We start from the raw sequence: 21,146 nt of genomic DNA, 5'->3' as shown, positions 1-21,146 counted from the left end.
ATACTTGCTGTCTTCTATAAAAAGGCAGCTTATATATATTTAAAATTATTCATTTTCTTAAATTCCTTTTGAATATTTTGTATTTTTTAATTTTCTGTAAAGACAGGGGTCTTATCATGTTGCCCAGTCTGGTGTCAAACTCCTGGCCTCAAGCAATCCTCCCACCTTGGCCTCCCAAAATTCTGGGATTACAGGTGTGAGCCACTGTGCCTGGCCTTAAACTGCTATTGAGACAAATTGTTCCAATTCTTCTATTTGCCTTCTGAAGGATACAATCCAGCCAGTAAGTGTCCTAGTTATCTTTTAAAATGTAATAGCCATCATAGACACACTCATCAAAATGTTAGTACTATAAGGGGTGGGATTTCAGATAACTTTAGTATTTTTTCTTTAAATTTCTGTTAAAAATGAAATGCTTCATGTTCTCTATATCATTAGACTAACACCATCTTTGCATCCCTAACTGCACTGTGCACGGTAGGCATTCAGTAGCAAGTGCTGAATAAATCTGCTTCCTAAACTTCTGCCACATCTGTGTACCCTCCATCTGATTATTTACTTAATATATTTCTTTAAACCAATTCACTTTTTAAAACTAGCCTTATCCTAAGTGACAATACATTTGTATGAAATCATGAGTTTGATATGCTAGTTTCATTTTTTTCCTAATATATATTAATAGGTATACAACTAATCAAATTTAAAATATTGATATACCTAAAATTATCTTACCAGTGGCACTTGTGCCAAAAAGCAATACAGCTAATGACTGTTTAGTCAGTCTTTGACTTTCTCCCTCACTCCCCATAATATCAGTCTCTAAGTACAGTCATGCATCACTTGACGACGGAGATATGTTTTGATAAGGGTGTTATGAGGTGATTTTATTGTTGTACAAACATCATAGTGTACACTTACACAAACCTAGGTGATACGGCATACTATACACCTAGACTACTGTACAGTCTATTGCTCCTAGGCTACAAACCTGGCTACCATGTTACTATACTGAATACTGTAGGCAACTGTAACCAATGGTGAGTAATGGTGTATCTAAGCATACGTAACCTTAGGACAAGTAGGGTTACAAATATGGTATTATAATCTTATAGTAGCATATTTGGTCCATTATTGACTAAAATGTCATTATGTGGAGCATGACTACTTTCAATCCATCCTTTATTATGACTCTTGCACTTACTTGGACCTCTCGTTCTGGTGCAGGCCCTCATTATCTCACACTTATCTTGGTCATCGTAATGCAGTAGGCTCCTAGAAGTCTCTTTGTCTCCAATCTTTGCTCTATCCTATATTCTGCCATCAGATTTGAATCTTCCTAAAATAAGCTTTGGTACCCAAATATAAATCTAAACTTTCCAGGACACTGGAAACAATCACTTGACGTCTTCAGGAAAAAGTATTTAAAAAACTGGTCCTGCCCTACCTTTCGATCCCCATCTACAAGAATCCATTTAATCATTAGTTTCAGAACAGGCATTGTGAACTTGGTCTTTACAACTTTATTCATTCCCTGCCTTCAACCTGAAAAGCCCCAGCCTAAAGTCAAACTTCTATCTACTTCAAATAGCCTCACTTCGAAACTTATCTGACCATTAGAATCTGCATTAATATCTCCATTTCTGAAAGCCACACTGTATCAGCTACTGCTCATGACATTTACCATGCCCTGCCTTAAACTCCAGGCTATTTGTTTCCTCTACTGTTAAGTTCTTTAGGGTAAGACCATGTCTATTGTATCTTCTCATGTAATATGTATTTAGATGGTAAAATATTTGTAGGTAATCAATGAAGCAAAACAAGCTCTTTTTGTTTGTTTTTGAGACACAGTCTCGCTCTGTTGCCCAGACTGAAGTGCAGTGGGGCAAATACAGCTCACTGCAACTTTAACTTCCTGGACTCAAGTGATTCTCCCACTTCAGCCTCCTGAGTGGCTGGAACTACAGGTGCACATCATTTTTTTTTTTAAATGCAGTCTCACTCTGTCACCCAGGCTGCAATGCAGTGGCACGATCTTGACTCACTGCAACCTCCACCTCCCAGGTTCAAACGATTCTCTTGCCTAAGCCTCCCGAGTAGCTGGGACTACAGGCACATGCCACCACGTCTGGCCAAATTTTTGCATTTTTAGTAGAGACAGGGTTTCAATGTGTTAGCCAGGCTAGTCTCAATCTCCTGACCTCGTGATCCGCCCACTTTGGCCTCCCAAAGTGCTGAGATTATAGGTGTGAGCTACCGCACCGGCTAACGTCCAGCTATTTATTTTTTGAGGAGGCAAGGTCTTACCATGTTGCTCAGGCTGGTCTCAAACTCCTGGCCTTAAGCAACCCTCTAACTCTAGCCTCCCAAAGTGCTGGGATTATAGGTGTAAGCCACCACACCTGGCTGTGGGGCCCTAAAGCGGCCAGCAAAATAAGTCAAATACTATTCGACATACTTCAAAGGGCCACCCAATTGTTTTTGTAGCCAAATAAAACTATTCTCATAGATATTAAAAGTCTATAATCTCTTTATTTTGCTTGTAATCAGTACACCACTAGCTAATGTCTAGGTTTAGCTATAATATAGTCTACCTCACATGTAGATGTCTCTTAAGCAGGTTAACTTTCTTTTTCTTGAGACTGGGTCTCACTCTGTCACCTAGGCTGGAGTGCAGTGGCACAATCTCAGCTCACTGCAACCCCCACCTTCTTGGTTCAAGCAATTCTTCTACCTCAGCCTCCGGAGTAGCTGGAACTACAGGAACGCAATGCCCGGCTAATTTTTGTATTTTTAGTAGAGACGAGGGTTTCTCCATGTTGGCTAGGCTGGTCTCAAACTCCTAACCTCAAGTGATCCACCTCTCTTGGCCTCCCAAAGTGCTGGGATTACAAGTATGAGCCACCGTGCCCAATCATAAGCAGGTTAACTTGCTACACTTGCATGATTCTCTCGTGTTATCACTAGGTTATTCTTTCTGGACTTCGGTTTTTCCTATCTATAAGATGACCTTAAGATGTCTTCTAGGCCGAGCGCAGTGGCTCACGCCTGTAATCCCAGCACTTTGGGAGGCCGAGGTGGGTAGATCACGAGGTCAAGAGATCAAGACCATCCTGGTCAACATGGTGAAACCCCGTCTCTACTAAAAATACAAAAATTAGCTGGGCATGGTGGCGCATGCCTGTAATCCCAGCTACTCAGGAGGCTGAGGCAGGAGAATCGCCTGAAACCAGGAGGCAGAGGTTGCGGTGAGCCGAGATCGCGCCATTGCACTCCAGCCTGGGTAACCAGCGAAACTCCGTCTCAAAAAAAAAAAAAGATGTCTTCTAATCCCTTCACAGAATTCTGTTTTATCTACATATTTATAATATGTTAAGCACTTTACTAAAACATGTTTTTAGGGTAAAAACAGATGCTCAGATGCTAATCATTTTCTGGTACTCTCTACATTTTGGTAGCGACTACAAGGTATTTTGCACATATTATTTCATTTAATCTTCAAGACCCTAAAATGTAGGCACCTTAGCCTAGTATTTCTCAACCAGGGGAGACTCAACCCCACCCTTACCTTTAGGGAACATCTGGCAATATTTTGAGACATTTTTGTTGTCACAATTTTTGGAGGTTGGGGGGAAAATGGCCTCTAGTGGCGAGAGACCAGGGATGCTGCTAAACATCCTATGATGCTCAAGGCACCTCCCACAATAAAAAAAAATTATCTGGCCCAAAATAATAGTGTGGAGGTTGAGAAACCTTACTGGCCTCATCTTTCAGTTAAGAAATCAGGCCAGGACGATCCAAGATGGCCGACTAGCAGCAGCTCAGGATTGCAGCTCCCAGTGAAGGCGCAGGGAGTGAATGGACGCCAGACTTCCAGATGAATTCTTGTTGCCCACGGACCAGGAGATTCCCAGCAGAGGAGCCCCACGGGTCAACAGCGCGACTCTTTTGGCCGGTGAGGCTGTTTTGCTGGCGCCCCCGGCACGGCGGTTCTCAGTGCAGAATATGCAGGACTGGGTGCTCTTTTGGTTGGCGTTTGGAGCTCCAGGAAGGCAGAGTCGCCCATTCACTGATTGAAAGGGGGACTGAAGCGGGGAGCCAGACCGGGAGATTCTCGGGCAGAAAAGCGCCACGAATCTCAGCGCCCGCTGTTTCAGCTGGTGCGGTCGCCGGGAAATTGTATCGATCCTGGTGCCTTTTCGGCGGGCGACTGGGACACCTGGGAGAGAATTGACTGTTCAATTAGGAAAAGAAAAAAAGGGGGCTCCAGGGCGGGGAGCCAGGTGATCAGGTTTGGCTGGTCCCACCCCCACAAAAAAACAGCAGTTGGAAACGCTGAGGATTAAGAGTTTCACAGCAAGCACAACTGAACCCTGGAGGGTCCAGCTCTGTCAGGGAGGGGTGTCCGCGAAGGAAAACAAAGAAACAGAAATAACACCATCACCAACAAGCTGGATGTCCACTCAGAGACCCAATCTGAAAGTCAGCAATTACAAAGATGACAGGTGGATAAATCCACAAAGATGGGAAGAAACCAGCGCAAAAAGGCTGAAAACACCTGAAATCAGAATGCCTCTCCTTCTTCAGGGGATAGCAGCTCCTCATCAGCAAGGGAACAAGGCCTGATGGAGAATTAGTGTGATGAATTGTCAGAATCAGGCTTCAGAAGGTGGATAATGAGAAACTTCTGTGAGCTAAAAGAACATGTTCTAACCCAATGCAAAGAAACTAAGAACCTTGAAAAAAAGTTTGACAAAATACTAACGAGACTAGACAATTTAGAGAGGAATATAAGTGAATTAATGGAGCTGAAAAACACAATACGAGAACTTCGCGAAGTATGCACCAGTTTTAACAGTCGAATTGACCAAGCAGAAGAAAGGATATCAGAGGTCAAAGACCAACTCAAGGAAATAAAACGAAAAGACAAGATTAGAGAAAAAAGGGTAAAAAGGAATGAGCAAAGTCTCCAAGAAATATGGGACTATGTGAAAAGACCTAATCTACGTTTGATAGGTGTACCTGAATGTGACGAAGAATCCAAGCCGGAAAATATTCTTCAGGATATTATCCAGGAAAATTTTCCCAACCTAGCAAGGCAGGACAATATTCAACTACAGGTAATACAGAGAACACTACAAAGATATTCCTCAAGAAGAGCAACCCCAAGGCACATAATCATCAGATTCACCAGGGTTGAAATGAAGGAGAAAATGCTAAGGGCAGCCAGAGAGAAAGGTCAGGTTACCCACAAAGGGAAGCCTAGCAGACTCACAGCAGATCTCTCAGCAGAAACCCTACAAGCCAGAAGAGAGTGGGGGCCAATATTCAACATCCTTAAAGAAAAGAACTTTCAACCCAGAATTTCATATCCAGCAAAACTAAGTTTCATAAGCAAAGGAAAAATAAAATTTTTTGTGAACAAGCAAGCACTCAGAGATTTCATCACCACCAGGCCTGCTTTACAAGAGCTTCTGAAAGAAGCACTACACATAGAAAGGAACAATCAGTATCAGCCATTCCAAAAATATACCAAAAGGTAAAGGGCATCAACATAATGAAGAATCTACATCAACTAATGGGCAAAACAGCCAGCTAGCATTAAATGGCAGTATTAAACTCACATATATTAATATTAATACTAAATTTAAAACAACTAAATGCCACAATCAAAAGACACAGACAGGCAAATTGGATAAAAACCCAAAACCCATCGGTATGCTGCATCCAGACCCATCTCACATGCAAGGATACACAAAGACTCAAAACAAAGGGATGGAGGAAGATTTACCAACCAAATGGAGAGGCAAAAAAAAAAGCAGGAGTTGCAATTCTCGCCTCTGATAAAATAGACTTTAAAGCAAGAAAGATCAAAAGAGGCAAAGAAGGACATCACATAGTGGTAAAATGAACAATGCAACAAGAAGAGCTAACAATCCTAAATATATACGCACCCAATATAGGAGCACCCAGATACATAAGGCAAGTCCTTTTAATGATTTATAAAGGAGTTTGACCAGCCTGGGAAACACAGCGAGACCTCACCTCATTAGACTCCCACACAGTAATAGTGGGAGACTTTAATATCACATTGTCAATATTAGACAGATCAACGAGACAGAAAATTAACATGGATATCCAGGACTTGAACTCAGACCTGGAACAAGTAAACTTAATAAACATTTACAGAACTCTCCACCCCAAATCCACAAAACATACATTCTTCTCAGTACCACATCACACCTACTCTAAAAGTGACTACATAATTGGAAGTAAATCACTCCTCAGTAATTGCATAGCATTTCACAGGTTTAAATGAAATATTGGTTGGCAGCCTATTTGTTATTTTCCTCCCTTATTCCTTCCTGTCTCTATTGTTAAGCACAATTATTGGCATAAAAGAGGTTTTTAATACCCATTTTTAGACTGCATTCTAGCCTGGGCAATAGAGCAAGATTCCCATTCTCTCTCCCTCTTTCTCTTCCTCTTTCTTTCTCTCTTTTTTTCTTTCTTTCTCAAAAAAAAAAAAAGCAGGCAAGGCACAGTGTCTCACATCTGTAATCCCAGCACTGTGGGAGGCTGAGGCAGGAGCATCATGAGGTCAGATGTTCAAGACCAGCCTGACCAACATGCTGAAACCCCGTCTCTACTGAAAACACAAAAATTAGCCAGGCATGGTGGTGCGCGCCTGTAATCCCAGCTACTCAGGAGGCTGAGGCAGGAGAGTTGCTTGAACCTGGGAGGTGGAGGTTGCAGTAAGCAGAGATTGCACCACTGCACTCCAGTCTCAGCAACAGAGTGAGATTTTGCTTCAAAAAAGAGAAAAAAGAAACCAAAGATTTAGAAAGTTTGACTGGGTGTGGTGGTACACACCTGCACTTTGGGAGGCCAAAGCAGGTAGATAACTTGAGGCCAGGAGTTTGACCAGCCTGGGAAACACAGCAAGACCTCATCTCAAAATAAATAAATATATAAATAAATGAAAGCTTAACTTACTTACACAGAGTTACACAGATGGTGAGTGAACAGGGAACTAAAATCATCTCTGTATGACACCAAAGGCAATGGCACATTCCATCACACACACGAATACTGATGACTGTTTTTGACAGTTTATGTTGTTTCTTATCATTGTCCCCTTTCCCCCATTTAGTCTTGATATTTGAAATTCTCCTAATCAATATCGGTTAATCTCATCCAGGAAAAGGACTTAGAAGCAGCTTTCTCAGACTCTCAGGTCAGATCTGGGAAATGTCTTCTCTTGTGCTCCCACTATATCTAGTATCTATAACTTGATAGTAGCAATTAACATATTGTACTGTGATTGCAATGACTATCTACATTCTATAAATGCTTGCAAGGTAGTTAGCATGCAATCAGAGTGGTAATCTCTCCTAAATACCAGAACTATAAAGGAGCCATAGTTTTTTACTTGATGGTCTCCCTGAATTCAACATGCGCTACATAGAAATTGATGTTATTTTGAGTTGTCACAGGAACTCTGCATAAAAACTAAGAGTCTCTTAAGAAAAAAGAACTCACTTTAGCTTTTATTTTTAGACTACAAGCTTAAGAGAAACGTATTCGTTTTTATTTTTGTGTACCTAGTGCCAAGCAAAGCATCTCAGCACAGAGTATACATTTCATAAATGTGTGTTCAACAAATAAAACAGACTAACTTACGTGATGTTTCCAAGGATACAAGCTACTAAATAACAAAACTAGGGTTCAAATCCAAGTCTCTCCATTGCCAAAGCCTATAATTACTGTCTTAATAAAGCCAAAAATTAGACATTTATATTCTCTTTGTCTTGCTTGTGGGAATTCTTCGGTCATAAACATATCAGCAATTATATATATATACAAGTTCCTGTTTGTTTTTTTTTTTTTTTGAGACAGAGTTTCGCTCTTGTTACCCAGGCTGGAGTGCAATGGCGCGATCTCGGCTCACCGCAACCTCCGCCTCCTGGGTTCAGGCAATTCTCCTGCCTCAGCCTCCTGAGTAGCTGGGATTACAGGCACGCACCACCATGCCCAGCTAATTTTTTGTATTTTTAGTAGAGACGGGGTTTCACCATGTTGACCAAGATGGTCTCGATCTCTTGACCTCGTGATCCACCCGCCTCGGCCTCCCAAAGTGCTGGGATTACAGGTGTGAGCCACCGCGCCCGGACACAAGTTCCTGTTTTAAAGATAGCCTATAATCATATGAATTTTCTTATAAGAGCTTCTAATTTTAGTATCTACATTCTATAAAAGCTTGTAGATAGTAATTTTAGTATCTACACTCTATAAAAGCTTGCAATGTAGTTAGCATGTAATAGTGGCAATCTCTCTTAAATACCAGAACTTTAAAGGAGCCATAGTTTTTTATTTGATAGTCTCCCTGAATTCAGCACTCGCTGCATAGAAATGATGTTATTTTGAGTTGTCACAGGAACTGTGTATAAAAACTAAGGTAGAGTCTCTTAGGAAAAAAGAACTCACTTTAACTTTAGCTTTTATTTCTTCACTGTTCCCTTCGTCCTCTTTGCGGAGTTCCATGCCAGAATCCTCCTGGATGTCTTCGTTTAGTACAGAGTACTCTTCTAGTAGAGTGTCAAACAAAACTATTCGCTTGTTCTTGAAGAAGCCATAAAAATAAGCATTGCTGTGGGAAGAGCGTTTAGATCCTAAGGAAAAGACAGTTCAAAGCATGGAATATAATTAAAAAGTTTGCGGTCCTCTGGAGAGACTCCTAGACATTGAATTACTGAAAAGGACATTAACATTTTCAAATTGCTTAATACATGAAGAAAAACCATATCAACATAATTCACCACCAGCAGTGGAGAGTGTCTGTTTTTTGTCAATAAATGTGCTCATCACAGCTTCACAGCAGTAATTAAATAAGTAAAGCCTAAACCATCCAACAGTTACGGAATGATTCAATTATAGTAAAACTATGAAATAGAATTTTAAGCAGCCAGAAAAAAATTATACTTCCAAAGAATTTTAACAAGAAAAAGCTTACCAATATATTATGAAGGATACAAAACCTCACGTATATAAGATTCCATTATTGTCAAAAAAAACATGTTCATGTATTAGGTTGGTGCAAATGTAATTATTGTTTTTGCGTTGTTGAAATTTGCTGTTTGATATTGGAATACACTCTTAAATAAATATGATTATATTATACATCTTTTTTTTTTTTTTTTTGAGATAAGAGTTTTGCTCTGTCACCAGGCTGGAGTACAGTGGCACAATATCAGCTCACTACAACCTCTGCCTCCTGGGTTCAAGTGATTCTCATGCCTCAGCCCCCCAAGTAGCTGAGACTACAGGCACACACCACCACACCTAATTTTTTATATTTTTAGTAGAGACGGGGTTTCACCATATTGGCCAGGCTGATCTTGAACTCCTGACTTCATGATCTACCCACCTCAGCCTCCTAAAGTGCTGGGATTACAGGTGTGAACCACCACACCTGGCCCTGTTATACATCATTTTAATGTGCATTTCTTACTTTATGTTTTTTGCTAATGACTTATTACTTGCTGTTTATTTATTTTAGATAATAGAAATGATGTTAGACAAAAAGCAAATTTGGCTGGGTGGAGTAGCTGATGCATGTAATCTCAGCACTTTGCAAGCCTGAGGCCAGCAGATCACTTGAAATCAGGAGTTCATGACCAGCCCAGCCTGGCCAACATGGTGAAACCCTGTCTCTACTAAAAATACAAAATTAGCCAGGCGTGGCGGCACGTGCCTTTAATCCCAGCTACATGGGGGGCTGAGGCACGAGAATCACTTGAACCCGGAAGGCAGAGGTTGCAGTGAGCACAGATGTCACCACTGCACTCCAGCCTGGGCAACAGAGGGAGACTCTGTCTCAAAAAAAAAGTGAATTCAAGCAATTTTCTTATTCGAGTTCAAAATAGGTTGTAAAGCAGCAGAGACAACCCCCAACATCAACAACGCATTTGGCCCAGGAACTGCTAATGAACGTACAGCACAGTGGTGGTTCAAGAAGTTTGCAAAGGAGACGAGAACCTTGAAGATGTGGAGCGCAGTGGCTGGCCATCGGAAGTTACAATGACCAATGGAGAGCAATCATCAAAGCTGATCCCCTTACAGCTACACAAGACGTTGCCAAAGAACTCAATGTCGACTGTTCTAAGGTCATTTGGCATTTGAAGCAAATTAGAAAGATGAAAAAGCTTGATAAGTGGGTGCCTCATGAGCTGAGTGAATTTTTTTTTTTTTAAATCATTGAAGTGTCGTCTTTTCTTATTCTACACAACAAACCATTTCTCTATCAGATTTTAACGTAGGACGAAAGGTGGATTTTATGTAACAACAGGCGATGACCAGCTCAGTGGCCAGACCCAGAAGCTCCAAAGCACTTCCCAAAGCCAAACTTGCACCAAAAAAAGGTTATGGTCACCGTTTGGTAGTCTGCTGCCAGTCTGATCCACTGTAGCTTTCTGAATCCCAGCAAAACCATTACATCTGAAAAGTATGCTTAGCAAATCAATGAGATGCACAGAAAACTGCAACATCTGCAGCCAGCACTGGTCAACAGAAAGGGCCCAATTCTTCTACAAGGCAACGCCCAACTGCACGTTGCAAAGCCAGTGCTTCAAAAGTTGAACAAATTGGGCGATGAAGTTTTGCCTGATCTGCCACATTCACCTGATCTCTTGCCAAGTGACTACCACTTCTTCAAGCACCTCGAAACTTTTTAAAGGGAAAACGTTTCCACAACTAGCTGGATGCAAAAAATGCTTTCCAAGAGTTTGCTGAATTCCGAAGCACAGATTTTTACACTACAGGAATAAACAAACTTATTTTTCATTGGCAAAAATGTGTTGAAGGTAATGGTTCCTATTTTGATTTATAAAGGTGTGTTTGAGCCTAGTTATAATTAATTAAAATTCATAGTCTGAAACCACAATTACTTTTGCACCAACCTAATAAATATTAATAGAAAACCATAAGCCCATGCCTATTAGGAAACATACCAAAGTACTGAAGTGTTCATCACTAGGTTTTAGAATGGATTTTTGTTTCCTTTTCCCCCCCAAGACTTTTAAAATAAGCACATCTACTTCTATAATTAAAGCAATTTTTATAAAGACTGGAAGAAGACATACCTTTTTTTTCTTTTGAGACAGGGTCTCTCTCTGTCACTCAGGCTGCAATGCAATGGCATAACCATGGCTCACTGTAGCCTTGACCTCCTGAGCTCAATCAAGCCTCCTGCCTCAGCCTCCTGAGTAGCTAGGACTATAGATACATACCACCATGCCCAGCTAATTTTGTGTAGAGAGAGGGTCTTGCTATGCTGCCCAGGCTGGTCTCTAACTCCTGAGCTCAAGCAATTCTCCTGCCTTGGCATCCCAAAGTGTTGGGATTACAGGTGTGAGTCACCACAGCTGGCCCATACCTAAATTTTTAATAGTAGCTAACAGTACCTGAACTATGGTTGATTTTTATTTTCTTCTTTATATACTTCTTTGATTTCCAGATGTTCTACAACGTGCAGTGAGTTTAGTGACTAAGAGTATAGACTTTGGATTCAAATCTTGGCTCTGCCATGTATCAGCTGTGTAAATTTAGGAAACATTCTTAATTTCTTTAAACTTTAGTTTCCTGTTTACGAAGCGAGGCTAGTATCTACCTCATTGGCTTAAATTAAGGATTACATAAGATATTCTAAGTGAAGCAATTAGTATGCTGTCTGATCTGTATACTGCCACTATTATTTATATACTTTTTTCAAAAAAGGAATGATAAACATTTATTTCTCTTGAGAATCTGAAGTCTCTCACAGAAAACATGAATTTTCTATCAACTCCTATTTTTAATGAAAAGTAACTGGCAGTACATTTAGTAGTAAAACTTTGACAAGTAGAAGCTATTATTTATTGCATTATTACATTTCTTTTTGGTTTGATTGCCAGGAACAGCCAAACATGTGGTCTAGCTTTGTCAATAATATAGGACTTTAGGACCTGGAAAGCTGTGTTACTCTTTGAAGTCCATCCTTCTATCTCATCTCTATCTTTTCCAAGCTTAATTTTTATTTTTTTTTATTTTTGGGGATGGAGTCTCACTCTGTTGCCCAGGCTAGAGTGCAGTGTCACAATCTCAGCTCAGTGCAGCCTCCACCTCCCAGGTTCCAGCAATTCTCCTGCCTTAGCCTCCTGAGTAGCTGGGTTTACATGCACATGCCACCATACCAGGCTAATTTTTGTATTTTTAGTAGAGATGGGATTTATCATGTTGGCCAGGCTGGTCTCGAACTCCTGACCTCAGGTGATCCACCCACCTCAGCCTTCCAAAGTGCTAGGATTACAGGCATGAGCCACCACCATGCCTGGCGCTGATCCAAAATTTTTTAATTAATTTAAAAATATTTCTTAGACTCTATCTGAAGTTATTTATGAAAATAGGCAGACTGTATGCACACAAACAAAAGTAATTTAATGTCTTATTATCTCCCATTGGTCCAGGTATCTCAAAGTGTGGTCCAAGGAATACTTATACCAAAATCACCTAGGGGTGTTTTTAGAAGTAGATACTGGAGTGGGCGCAGTGGCTCACGCCTGTAATCCCAGCACTTTGGGAGGCTGAGGTGGGTGGATCACCTAAGGTCAGGAGTTCGAGACCAGCCTGACCAATATGGCAAAACCCCATCTTTATTAAAAAAAAAAAAAAAAAAAAAGTAGATACTGGAAACACCTACTATGTCAGAATCTCTGGGAATGAAGACCAGGAATCTGTCTTTTAACAAACTCTCGAGGGACTTTTTACCTACTAAACTTTAAGAATCGCTTGGCAGGGCACGGTGGCTCACACCTGTAATCCCAGCACTTTGGGAGGCCAAGGTGGGCGGATCACAAGGGAAAGAGACCGAGACCATCCTGGCCACCATGGTGAAAGACCATCTTTACTACAAATACAAAAATTAGCTGGGTGTGGTGGTGTGCGCCTGTAGTCCCAGCTACTTGGGAGGCTGAGGCAGGCGAATCGCTTCAACCTGGAAGGTGGAAGTTGCAGTGATTCGAGATTGCACCACTGCACTCTAGCCTGGCGACAGTGCAAGACTCCATCTCAAAAAAAAAAAAAAGAAAAGAAAAAAGAATCCCCATACTGTACTATAAGCTTTTTATATCGCTGCGCCTGGCATGCAGGATACAGTCATGTACTGCATAACAACATTTCGGTCAACAAACTACATATAGGACAGTGGTCCCACAAAATTCTAATGAAGCTAAAAAATTCCTGACATCATAGCCACTGTAATGTTGTAGCACAGCACATTATCTTTTCTATGTTTAGATACACGAATCCTCATCATCATGTTACAATTGCCTATTCAGTACAGTAACATGGTTTGTAGTCTAGAAGCAAAAGGCTATACCATACAACCTAGGTGTGCAGCAGGTTATACCGTCTAGGTTTGTATGAGCATATTCTACGGTGTTCGCATGACAAGGAAAAGCCTAATGACGCATTTCTCAGAACATATTCGCATCGTTAAGTGATGCATGGCTGTATATTCAATTATGCTTATTTACTGAATGAATTAATGATATCACTTGAGGTTTGAAGTAACATTGAGAACTCTGAAAATCAAAACATTCTACAAAAATGTAAGGCATTGCCATAATGCCTCCTCGTAATCAACCTCTTGGCACCATTTAGCGCTGTTGACCACTTTCTCCTTAAAACACAATATTCTCCTGGCTTTTGCGACACCAGTTTCTCCTGGTTTTCTTCTACCTCAAGGGCCTTTCCTCCTTACCCTCCTTCCTGGCTGTTTCTCTGCTGACTCTGACCCTGGCCCCCTTCTCTTCTCTAAGAGCCCTCATCAATGGCATTAAACACCATCTACGTGCCAGATACTTCCAAATCTGTATTTTAGAGCTGACCTCTCCCTAAAACTCCAGACTCATAATACAGCTACCTATTTGACATCTCCACAGAGATGTCTAGAGATATATTTGTTGTTTGTATTCTTGTGTGTGGTCTTTTTTCCTGTGTAATATTAGAATTTCCTTTCAGAGTTTAGGGAGTATCACACCACATGAGAGGCTGCTTCTCATTTGAGAAATCTAAAATGCCAGGTATTTGTTTTCCCAACACTCCGAAGAGCTAGCCCCATGCCTTAGCTTAGTCAATCAGATCCACCCATGGGGGATTCTGAATAGTTAGCTAATTATACACACTCACAAAAAAAAAATGCAGTGAAGAATTCATTCTGCGGGTGCTAGTGGCTGAATCCAGTGATCTGAGGTAGCCACAGCAGTGTCCTCACCAGAGAGGTTCTGCATTATGATTATAAGTTCCTAGCATTCCTATGTAACAGCCCATTTTCTGGGCTTCGTAAACTTAACTTTCCTGCATATTATGTAAGATAGCAAATATTCTTTTTTTTTGAGACAGGGTCTCACTCTCTTGCCCAGGCTGGAGTGCAGTGGCACGATCTCGGTTTACTGGAACCTCCACCTCTTGGGTTCAAGCGATCCTCCTGCCTTAGCCTCCCTAGTAGCTGGGACCAAGGCTCATGCCACCATGCCTAGCTAATTTTTGTATTTTTAGTAGAGACAGGATTTCACCATGTTGGCCAGGCTGGTCTTAAACTCTTGAGCTTAGGTAATCCACCTGCCTCAGCCTCCCAAATTGCTAGGATTACAGGCATGAGCCACTGCTCCCAGCCAAATATTGTTTCAATAAGCAGTTTTTCTGCTTAAATCAGCCACAGTTGGTTTCTATTGCTTGCAGAACTCTGACTAATAACAACAACGTTTAATAGGTTCCTCAATATGTAATATAGCCATTAGAAGTCTTAATTACTGACAAACCTACTCTTCTCCCAGTTTTTCCCTTCTCAGTAAACTACCATTTATCCAACTGCTCAGGTCAAAAGTCCTAGCTGTTTCCCTTATTCCCCCAATGCAATCAGTTAGAAAATTCAATAAACTCTACCTCTAAAACCTGTCCCAAATGCATCCACTTCTCTCCATTAATTACTATTATTCTACTCTAAGCTATTATGTCTTACCTAGACTCTTGCCTCTCCCTACAGCAGCCCAGGATATTTAAAAAATACAAAGGAGACTATGTCACCTTCCTGCCTAAGCCTTCAATGGCTCTTCCCACTGAACTTAAAATCCAAACTCCTTACCCTGACTTAACAAAGGCCTATGTGGCCTGATTATTGCCTATGTCTCAGATTTCCTCTCCTGATAGTCTCCTGCTATGGTGCAGCCACACTGGGCTTCTTCACAGTCCTTGAACATTTTCCCAATGGCCTCAACATGGATAGCTCCTCCCTTTAGGTCTCAGCTTAATATTCATTTGTTCAGAGAGGTCTTCTCTGATGACCCAATCTACAGTATCAACTCATCAGACCAAACTAGTTTAATTCTCTGCACAGCACTTGCTATCTAATAATATTTTGTGAGCAAAATTCTTGGCTTTTCACTACAATCTCCCTACCAATTTACAAATCTGTAATGTGTGTTATTGTCAGCAACAACATTCATTCAAAATATTTTTGAGGACTGTTACTATTGTTAACAACAATAAAAACATACATTATAGATGAGTAAACTGCTGTTTAGCAAAGCTAAGTTGCCCAAAGTCACACAAGTAGGTTGTCTCAAACTCCTGACCTCCCACCTCAGCCTCCCCACTAGATGGGATTACAGGCTGGAGCCACCAAACCCAGCACTGATAATCTGTGATAGAGCTATGATTCAAACCCAAGCCTTTTGACCCTGAAGCCTGACCTCTGAAATGCTGCCCTCTATCTACTCAAATCTTGACTTCCCATTAACACCCAGCTCAGGTCGTAACTCTCCCTCCATAAAGCCTTCCCTAACTATTTCATCTAAAATGAAATAGCTCTCACACTCTGGATGTTGTAGGGAAAAAAAGAAAGAAAGAAAATAGCACCAATGATATGTTTTCACATATTCTATTGATTACCTCTACTGTCATAGCATTAGCTATTATTTCGCATTATCTGATTATAACTTATGTGATCAGCAACTCAGGTTGCCCCTTCAGTAAAAGCCACTTAGAGACTATTCTATTATACAGATTAGTGATTAAATTTTTAGTTTAATATTACCTAAAAAAAAAAAAAAAGAGTAGTTATTTCAGAGGCTAAAGAAGTATGAACTGGCTTATTATTCTACCATTTCCCCACAGACATTTAAGCTACTCCAATTGCGCCTTTGATTGGGCTATATATCCTCAGAAGTCACTAAATGTCTGAAATTTCTATGTTCTTCCAGTTGCTGTTAATTCATTCTTTTCAGTTGTGACCATCTCTGTTCTCCCCTAACTCTGTGACTGCTTCTCAGTTTCTATTCCTTCATCTAACGCAGCTGCTTCTCACTGATGATATTTCAGTTTAGAGCAGGGACCAGCAAACTGTAGCTCACAGACCAAATCCAATCTGCCATTTATTTTTATAAAGTTTTATTGGAACGCAGCCACACTCATTTGTTTAGTATTATCTATGGCTGCTTTTGCACTATAACAGTAGCATTGAATAGCTGCAACAGAGAACATGTGGCCCACAAAGCCTCAAATATTTACTATCTAGCCCTTTACATTTGTGAAACCATAGCTTAGAGGAAACACAACTGAAACCCAGAAGGGTGAAGTGACTCATCCAAGATCCCATAACTAGTAAGTGTCATGGGGAGAACTATTACATTCATTTATATGGACTTTATAAATTCTGAAAGTCATGGAACCTTACAGCAGTTTCTCTCTACATCTCCACAGGCTTCTTTTGAGACTTTAGTAGTCTGCAGTACTCGATGGTACTGTAGAATTTGGTAATCTGCAGGTGAGTCCTCAAGAACACTGGATATTTTGTTGGAGGAGATAAGGCCAAGAACATTGGCTTTAAAAGCCTCCCAACTAATACTATACAGAATCTGACTACGCAAGAATCCAACTTAATTACCTAAAAGAACCAGACAGATAACAGAAGTGAATAAATCAATCTAAAATATAACATAATATAACAGAGAGTGAAAAAGCCTTGGCCAAAAACTCAATACTGTAAAACCAAACACACACAGCTGCAGACAAGAGCAGGATTTGGCATCAAGCAACCAATTTCTATCCCTGGCCTATGTTACCAATTTCTGTAAATCTTAAAAAGCCAAAAGGTAGGCTGGGCACAGTGGCTCATGTCTGTAATCCCAGCACTTTGGGAGGCTGAGGCAGGCACATCACCGGAAGTCAGGAGTTCAAGACCAGCCTGGCCAACATGGACACATTGTCTCTACTAAAAATACAAAAATTAGCCAGGTATGGTTGGCAGACGCCTGTAATCCCAGCTACTAGGGAGGCTGAGGCAGGAGAATAAGCTTGAACCCAGGAGGCAGAGATTGCAGTGGGCTGAGATTGTGCCATTGCACTCCAGCCTGGGGGACAAGAACAAGACTTTGTCTCAAAAAACAAACCAAAAGGTAAACTCCTAGCCTTCAAATAACAAATTTTAAAAAGAAAAAAACAAAAACTGATTTGTTCTTTGATTAAAGTTTTAAGAATAAAGTATCAAATAAAACAAACCACTTGAATAAAACCTTCTTATCCCCAGGTAGCCTTACCTTCCACAACATACACCTTAGTCAAAGGAAAGTCAATACTCTTTGCCATTACTTCAATTTCTTCTTTAAGCTTTCCCTCAGGCAGAGGTGTGAATTTGTCAAATAAAGGGGCAATATAATCAGCATAGATTGTGACAAGAACCTGAAAAGTAAATGTCAGAACAACATATGAACATTCTTAAAGAAAAACTATTTTTTATTATACAGATTTAATTTAATTTAATTATATTAAAACAATTTTGTTAACCTCAAACTTGAGAACAAGGAACTCACTTCCTCTAGTATTCCCAGGCCCAAACAGTACCAGATAGTAAGAGCACAATATCTGTCTGATGAATTAAATTGAAATGAGTAGTTTGATAGAGTAAACCTATGAATTTTATTTTAGAGGATAATGCTACTAACAGTGATTAAGATCTCTAGGTGGTAATAAACAGTCCTTTTAGAAGTATCTTGGGTATTTCTGATGCTTCATGAGCCAATCATAACACGAAGTTCTGCCTTTTAGCGTAACCACAATAGACTTGAAATCTTTCCTAAAAAAGAATTGGTAGAGGCCGGGCGCGGTGGCTCAAGCCTGTAATCCCAGCACTTTGGGAGGCCGAGGCGGGTGGATCACGAGGTCAAGAGATCGAGACCATCCTGGTCAACATGGTGAAACCCCGTCTCTACTAAAAATACAAAACATTAGCCGGGCATGGTGGCACGTGCCTGTAATCCCAGCTACTCAGGAAGCTGAGGCAGGAGAATTGCCTGAACCCAGGAGGCGGAGGTTGTGGTGAGCCAAGATCGTGCCATTGCACTCCAGCCTGGGTAACAAGAGCGAAACTCCGTCCCAAACAAAAAAAAAAAAAAAAAAAATTAGTAGAACTTGACTGTGTGCTGTTACTTGGTTGGCTTGTTAGCTTAATTACCTATAGTTCATAATTGTACACTGTCGTTGAAATAGCACTTCCCTAAGCATTTTTAGAGCATTTTCTCTGCTCTTTTTCCTTTTACTTTAATTTGCCATACAGTAGATACCTGTAAATCCAACTAGCACCCATTTTCTGATCTTGATCCCGTCAGTAGAAAATGAAACAATGAGCATTATGTAATTCAGATTAAAATAAACCTCAGGTTGGGCGTGGTGTCACGCACCTGTAATCCCAGCTACTCAGGAAGCTGAGGCAGGAAGACTGCTTGAGCCCAGGAGTTTGAGGCTGTAGTGCACTATGATCATGACTATGAAATAGCTACTGTACATCAGCGTGGAAAACATAGGGAGGCTCTATCTCTAAAAAAATTAAAAAATATATATATCATCAGTGGAGTTGAAGAGCTGACAGATAATTTCTGGGGGCACTGAAAAGACCATTTTGGATTTTTCATTTGGGATTTTTAAAAATTATTATTTAAAGGGCCAGGCACAGTGGTTTACGCCTGTAATCCCAGCACTTTGGGAGGCTGAAGTAGGCAGATCACAAAGTCAGAAGATTGAGACCATCCTGGCTAACATGGTGAAACCTCGCCTCCACTAAAAATAAAAAAAAATTAGCAGGGCATGGTGGCACGTGCCTGTAGTCCCAGCTACTCAGAAGGCTGAGGCAGGATAATCACTTGAAACCAGGAGGGGGAGGTTGCAATGAGCCAAGATCAAGCTGCTGCATTCCAGCCTGGAGACAGAGTGAGACTCCATCACACACAAAAAAATTATTATTATTTGTAGTGAGAGACTAATTATGTTACCCAGGCTGGTCTTAAACTCTTGGGCTTATGCAATCTTCCCACCTCAGCTTCCCAAAGTGCCGGGATTATAGGCATAATTTAATTTTAGCTGACAAGCCAACTAAGAAACAGCACACAGTCAAGTTCTACTAATTCTTTTTTAGGAAAGACTTCAGGTCTATTGTGATTATGCTAAAAGGCAGAACTGCGTGTTACGATTGGCTCATGAAGCATCAGAAATCCCCAAGACAGTTCTAAAAGGACTATGTATTACCACCTAGAGATCTTAATCACTGTGCCTGGCCCTGAACAGACCATTTTGACTGTATTGTAGCGTTTGTGCTGTGAAGCACCTTAGTATATGGGAAAGAGAAGAGGAATAGAAGATGTGAGGAAGGGAAAATCAGGGGGGAAAGAGTGAGAGGGAAAAGGAAAGGAGAAGGAAGAGAGGGAGGAATAGCTGGCAGCTGGGGAGATGGAAACAAGGGAGAAGGAAAGGAAGAAGAATGGGTAAAGATAGACAAGGAAGGGGAAGTACTCGGGGCAAAGGAGAGAGAGTGTTAAGGGGGAAGGGGAAGGCAGGAGAAGGGAAGCAGAAGAAGGTCAGTTAAGTGTATGCTTTCTTCCTCTTGTCCCTCTTAAATCTCATTTCTCTTCAAAATAGCCATGATTTTAGGCAGTGGAGGTCAGTCAATAGTTGTTAAATTATCACACTTAGTCATTTTGGTGTCAACTCACAAATGCACAACCCAAAATTGCCTGACAACTGCATCATTAAAAGTGACTAACAACTAGTTTCTATGACCTGTAAGAGTTAGCATAAGGAGAAGAAAAGTTACGGTCAGTCTCCTGTTTCTACAATCAAAAGCAAAAACCATGGGGGAAATGTATATGTGCACCTACTTATATTTCAGCTGCTTCTTAAGAACTGTTTAAATGCCAACGAAGATTAACTTATAATAATCTCACCAAGGAACTTTTTTTTTTTTTTTTTTTTTTGAGACGGAGTTTCACTCATGTTACCCAGGCTGGAGTGCAATGGCGCGATCTCGGCTCACCGTAACCTCCGCCCCCTGGGTTCAGGCAATTCTCCTGCCTCAGCCTCCTGAGTAGCTGGGATTACAGGCACGCGCCACCATGCCCAGCTAATGTTTTGTATTTTTAGTAGAGACGGGGTTTCACCATGTTGACCAGGATGGTCTCGATCTCTTGACCTCGTGATCCACCCGCCTCGGCCTCCCAAAGTGCTGGGATTACAGGCTTGAGCCACCGCGCCCGGCCGGAACTTTTTTTAAAAGAAAATGAAATAAAGATTTTACTCACCAGAGACACAGCTAATGTGAACAGCCAGGCATAAATAAAAAAATAGTCACCCCCAATTTTAATAATGTAAAGTAGAAGTGAAGACACAGGCAACAAAATACACTGAGTCACAACAAATTTCTTGATTGCATCTTTCATGAAGAACCCCAAAGTCTGCAAAAAGAAAACATTACCACAAGAAACTGAGAAACTGGTTTTGCTTTTAAAATAACTGATAAGTAAGTACAAAGCATACATCATTTTTTATTTTTTGTTTTTTTATTTTTAGACAGAGTCTTGTTCTGTGGCCAGGCTGGAGTGCAGTGGTACCATCTCGGCTCACTGCAATCTCTGCCTCCCGAGTTCAAGTGATTCTGCCGCCTCAGCCTCCTGAGTAGCTGGGACTACAGGCACACATTACCACACCCAACTAATTTTTGTTTTATTAGTAGAGACGGGGTTTTGCTGGGATGGTCTTGATCTTCTCACCTCAAGTGATCTGCCCAC

At 40.9% G+C, this 21,146-nt stretch overlaps 1 protein-coding gene across 2 annotated transcripts in view; it reads right to left on the bottom strand.

Moving 5' to 3' along the window:
• Window positions 1–21,146, bottom strand: part of ZMPSTE24 (zinc metallopeptidase STE24) — a 54,940-nt gene that overhangs the window by 19,754 nt on the left and 14,040 nt on the right. For both annotated transcript variants that reach the window (XM_032247079.1, XM_032247080.1), the window contains exons 5-7: window positions 20,661–20,813; window positions 17,631–17,772; window positions 8,485–8,669 (exon numbers count right to left, since the gene is read on the bottom strand). In XM_032247079.1, coding sequence (XP_032102970.1) covers window positions 8,485–8,669; window positions 17,631–17,772; window positions 20,661–20,813 — 480 coding nt within the window. The remainder of the gene's footprint in view (window positions 1–8,484; window positions 8,670–17,630; window positions 17,773–20,660; window positions 20,814–21,146) is intronic.

Source organism: Sapajus apella, unplaced genomic scaffold (assembly GCF_009761245.1).
Source record: "Sapajus apella isolate SASKATOON/1434 unplaced genomic scaffold, GSC_monkey_1.0 scaffold62, whole genome shotgun sequence".
In the NCBI taxonomy this organism is placed as follows: Eukaryota; Metazoa; Chordata; class Mammalia; order Primates; family Cebidae; genus Sapajus; species Sapajus apella.
Note: the sequence above shows the minus strand (reverse complement) of the source record. Positions and strands in the feature narration are given on the sequence as shown.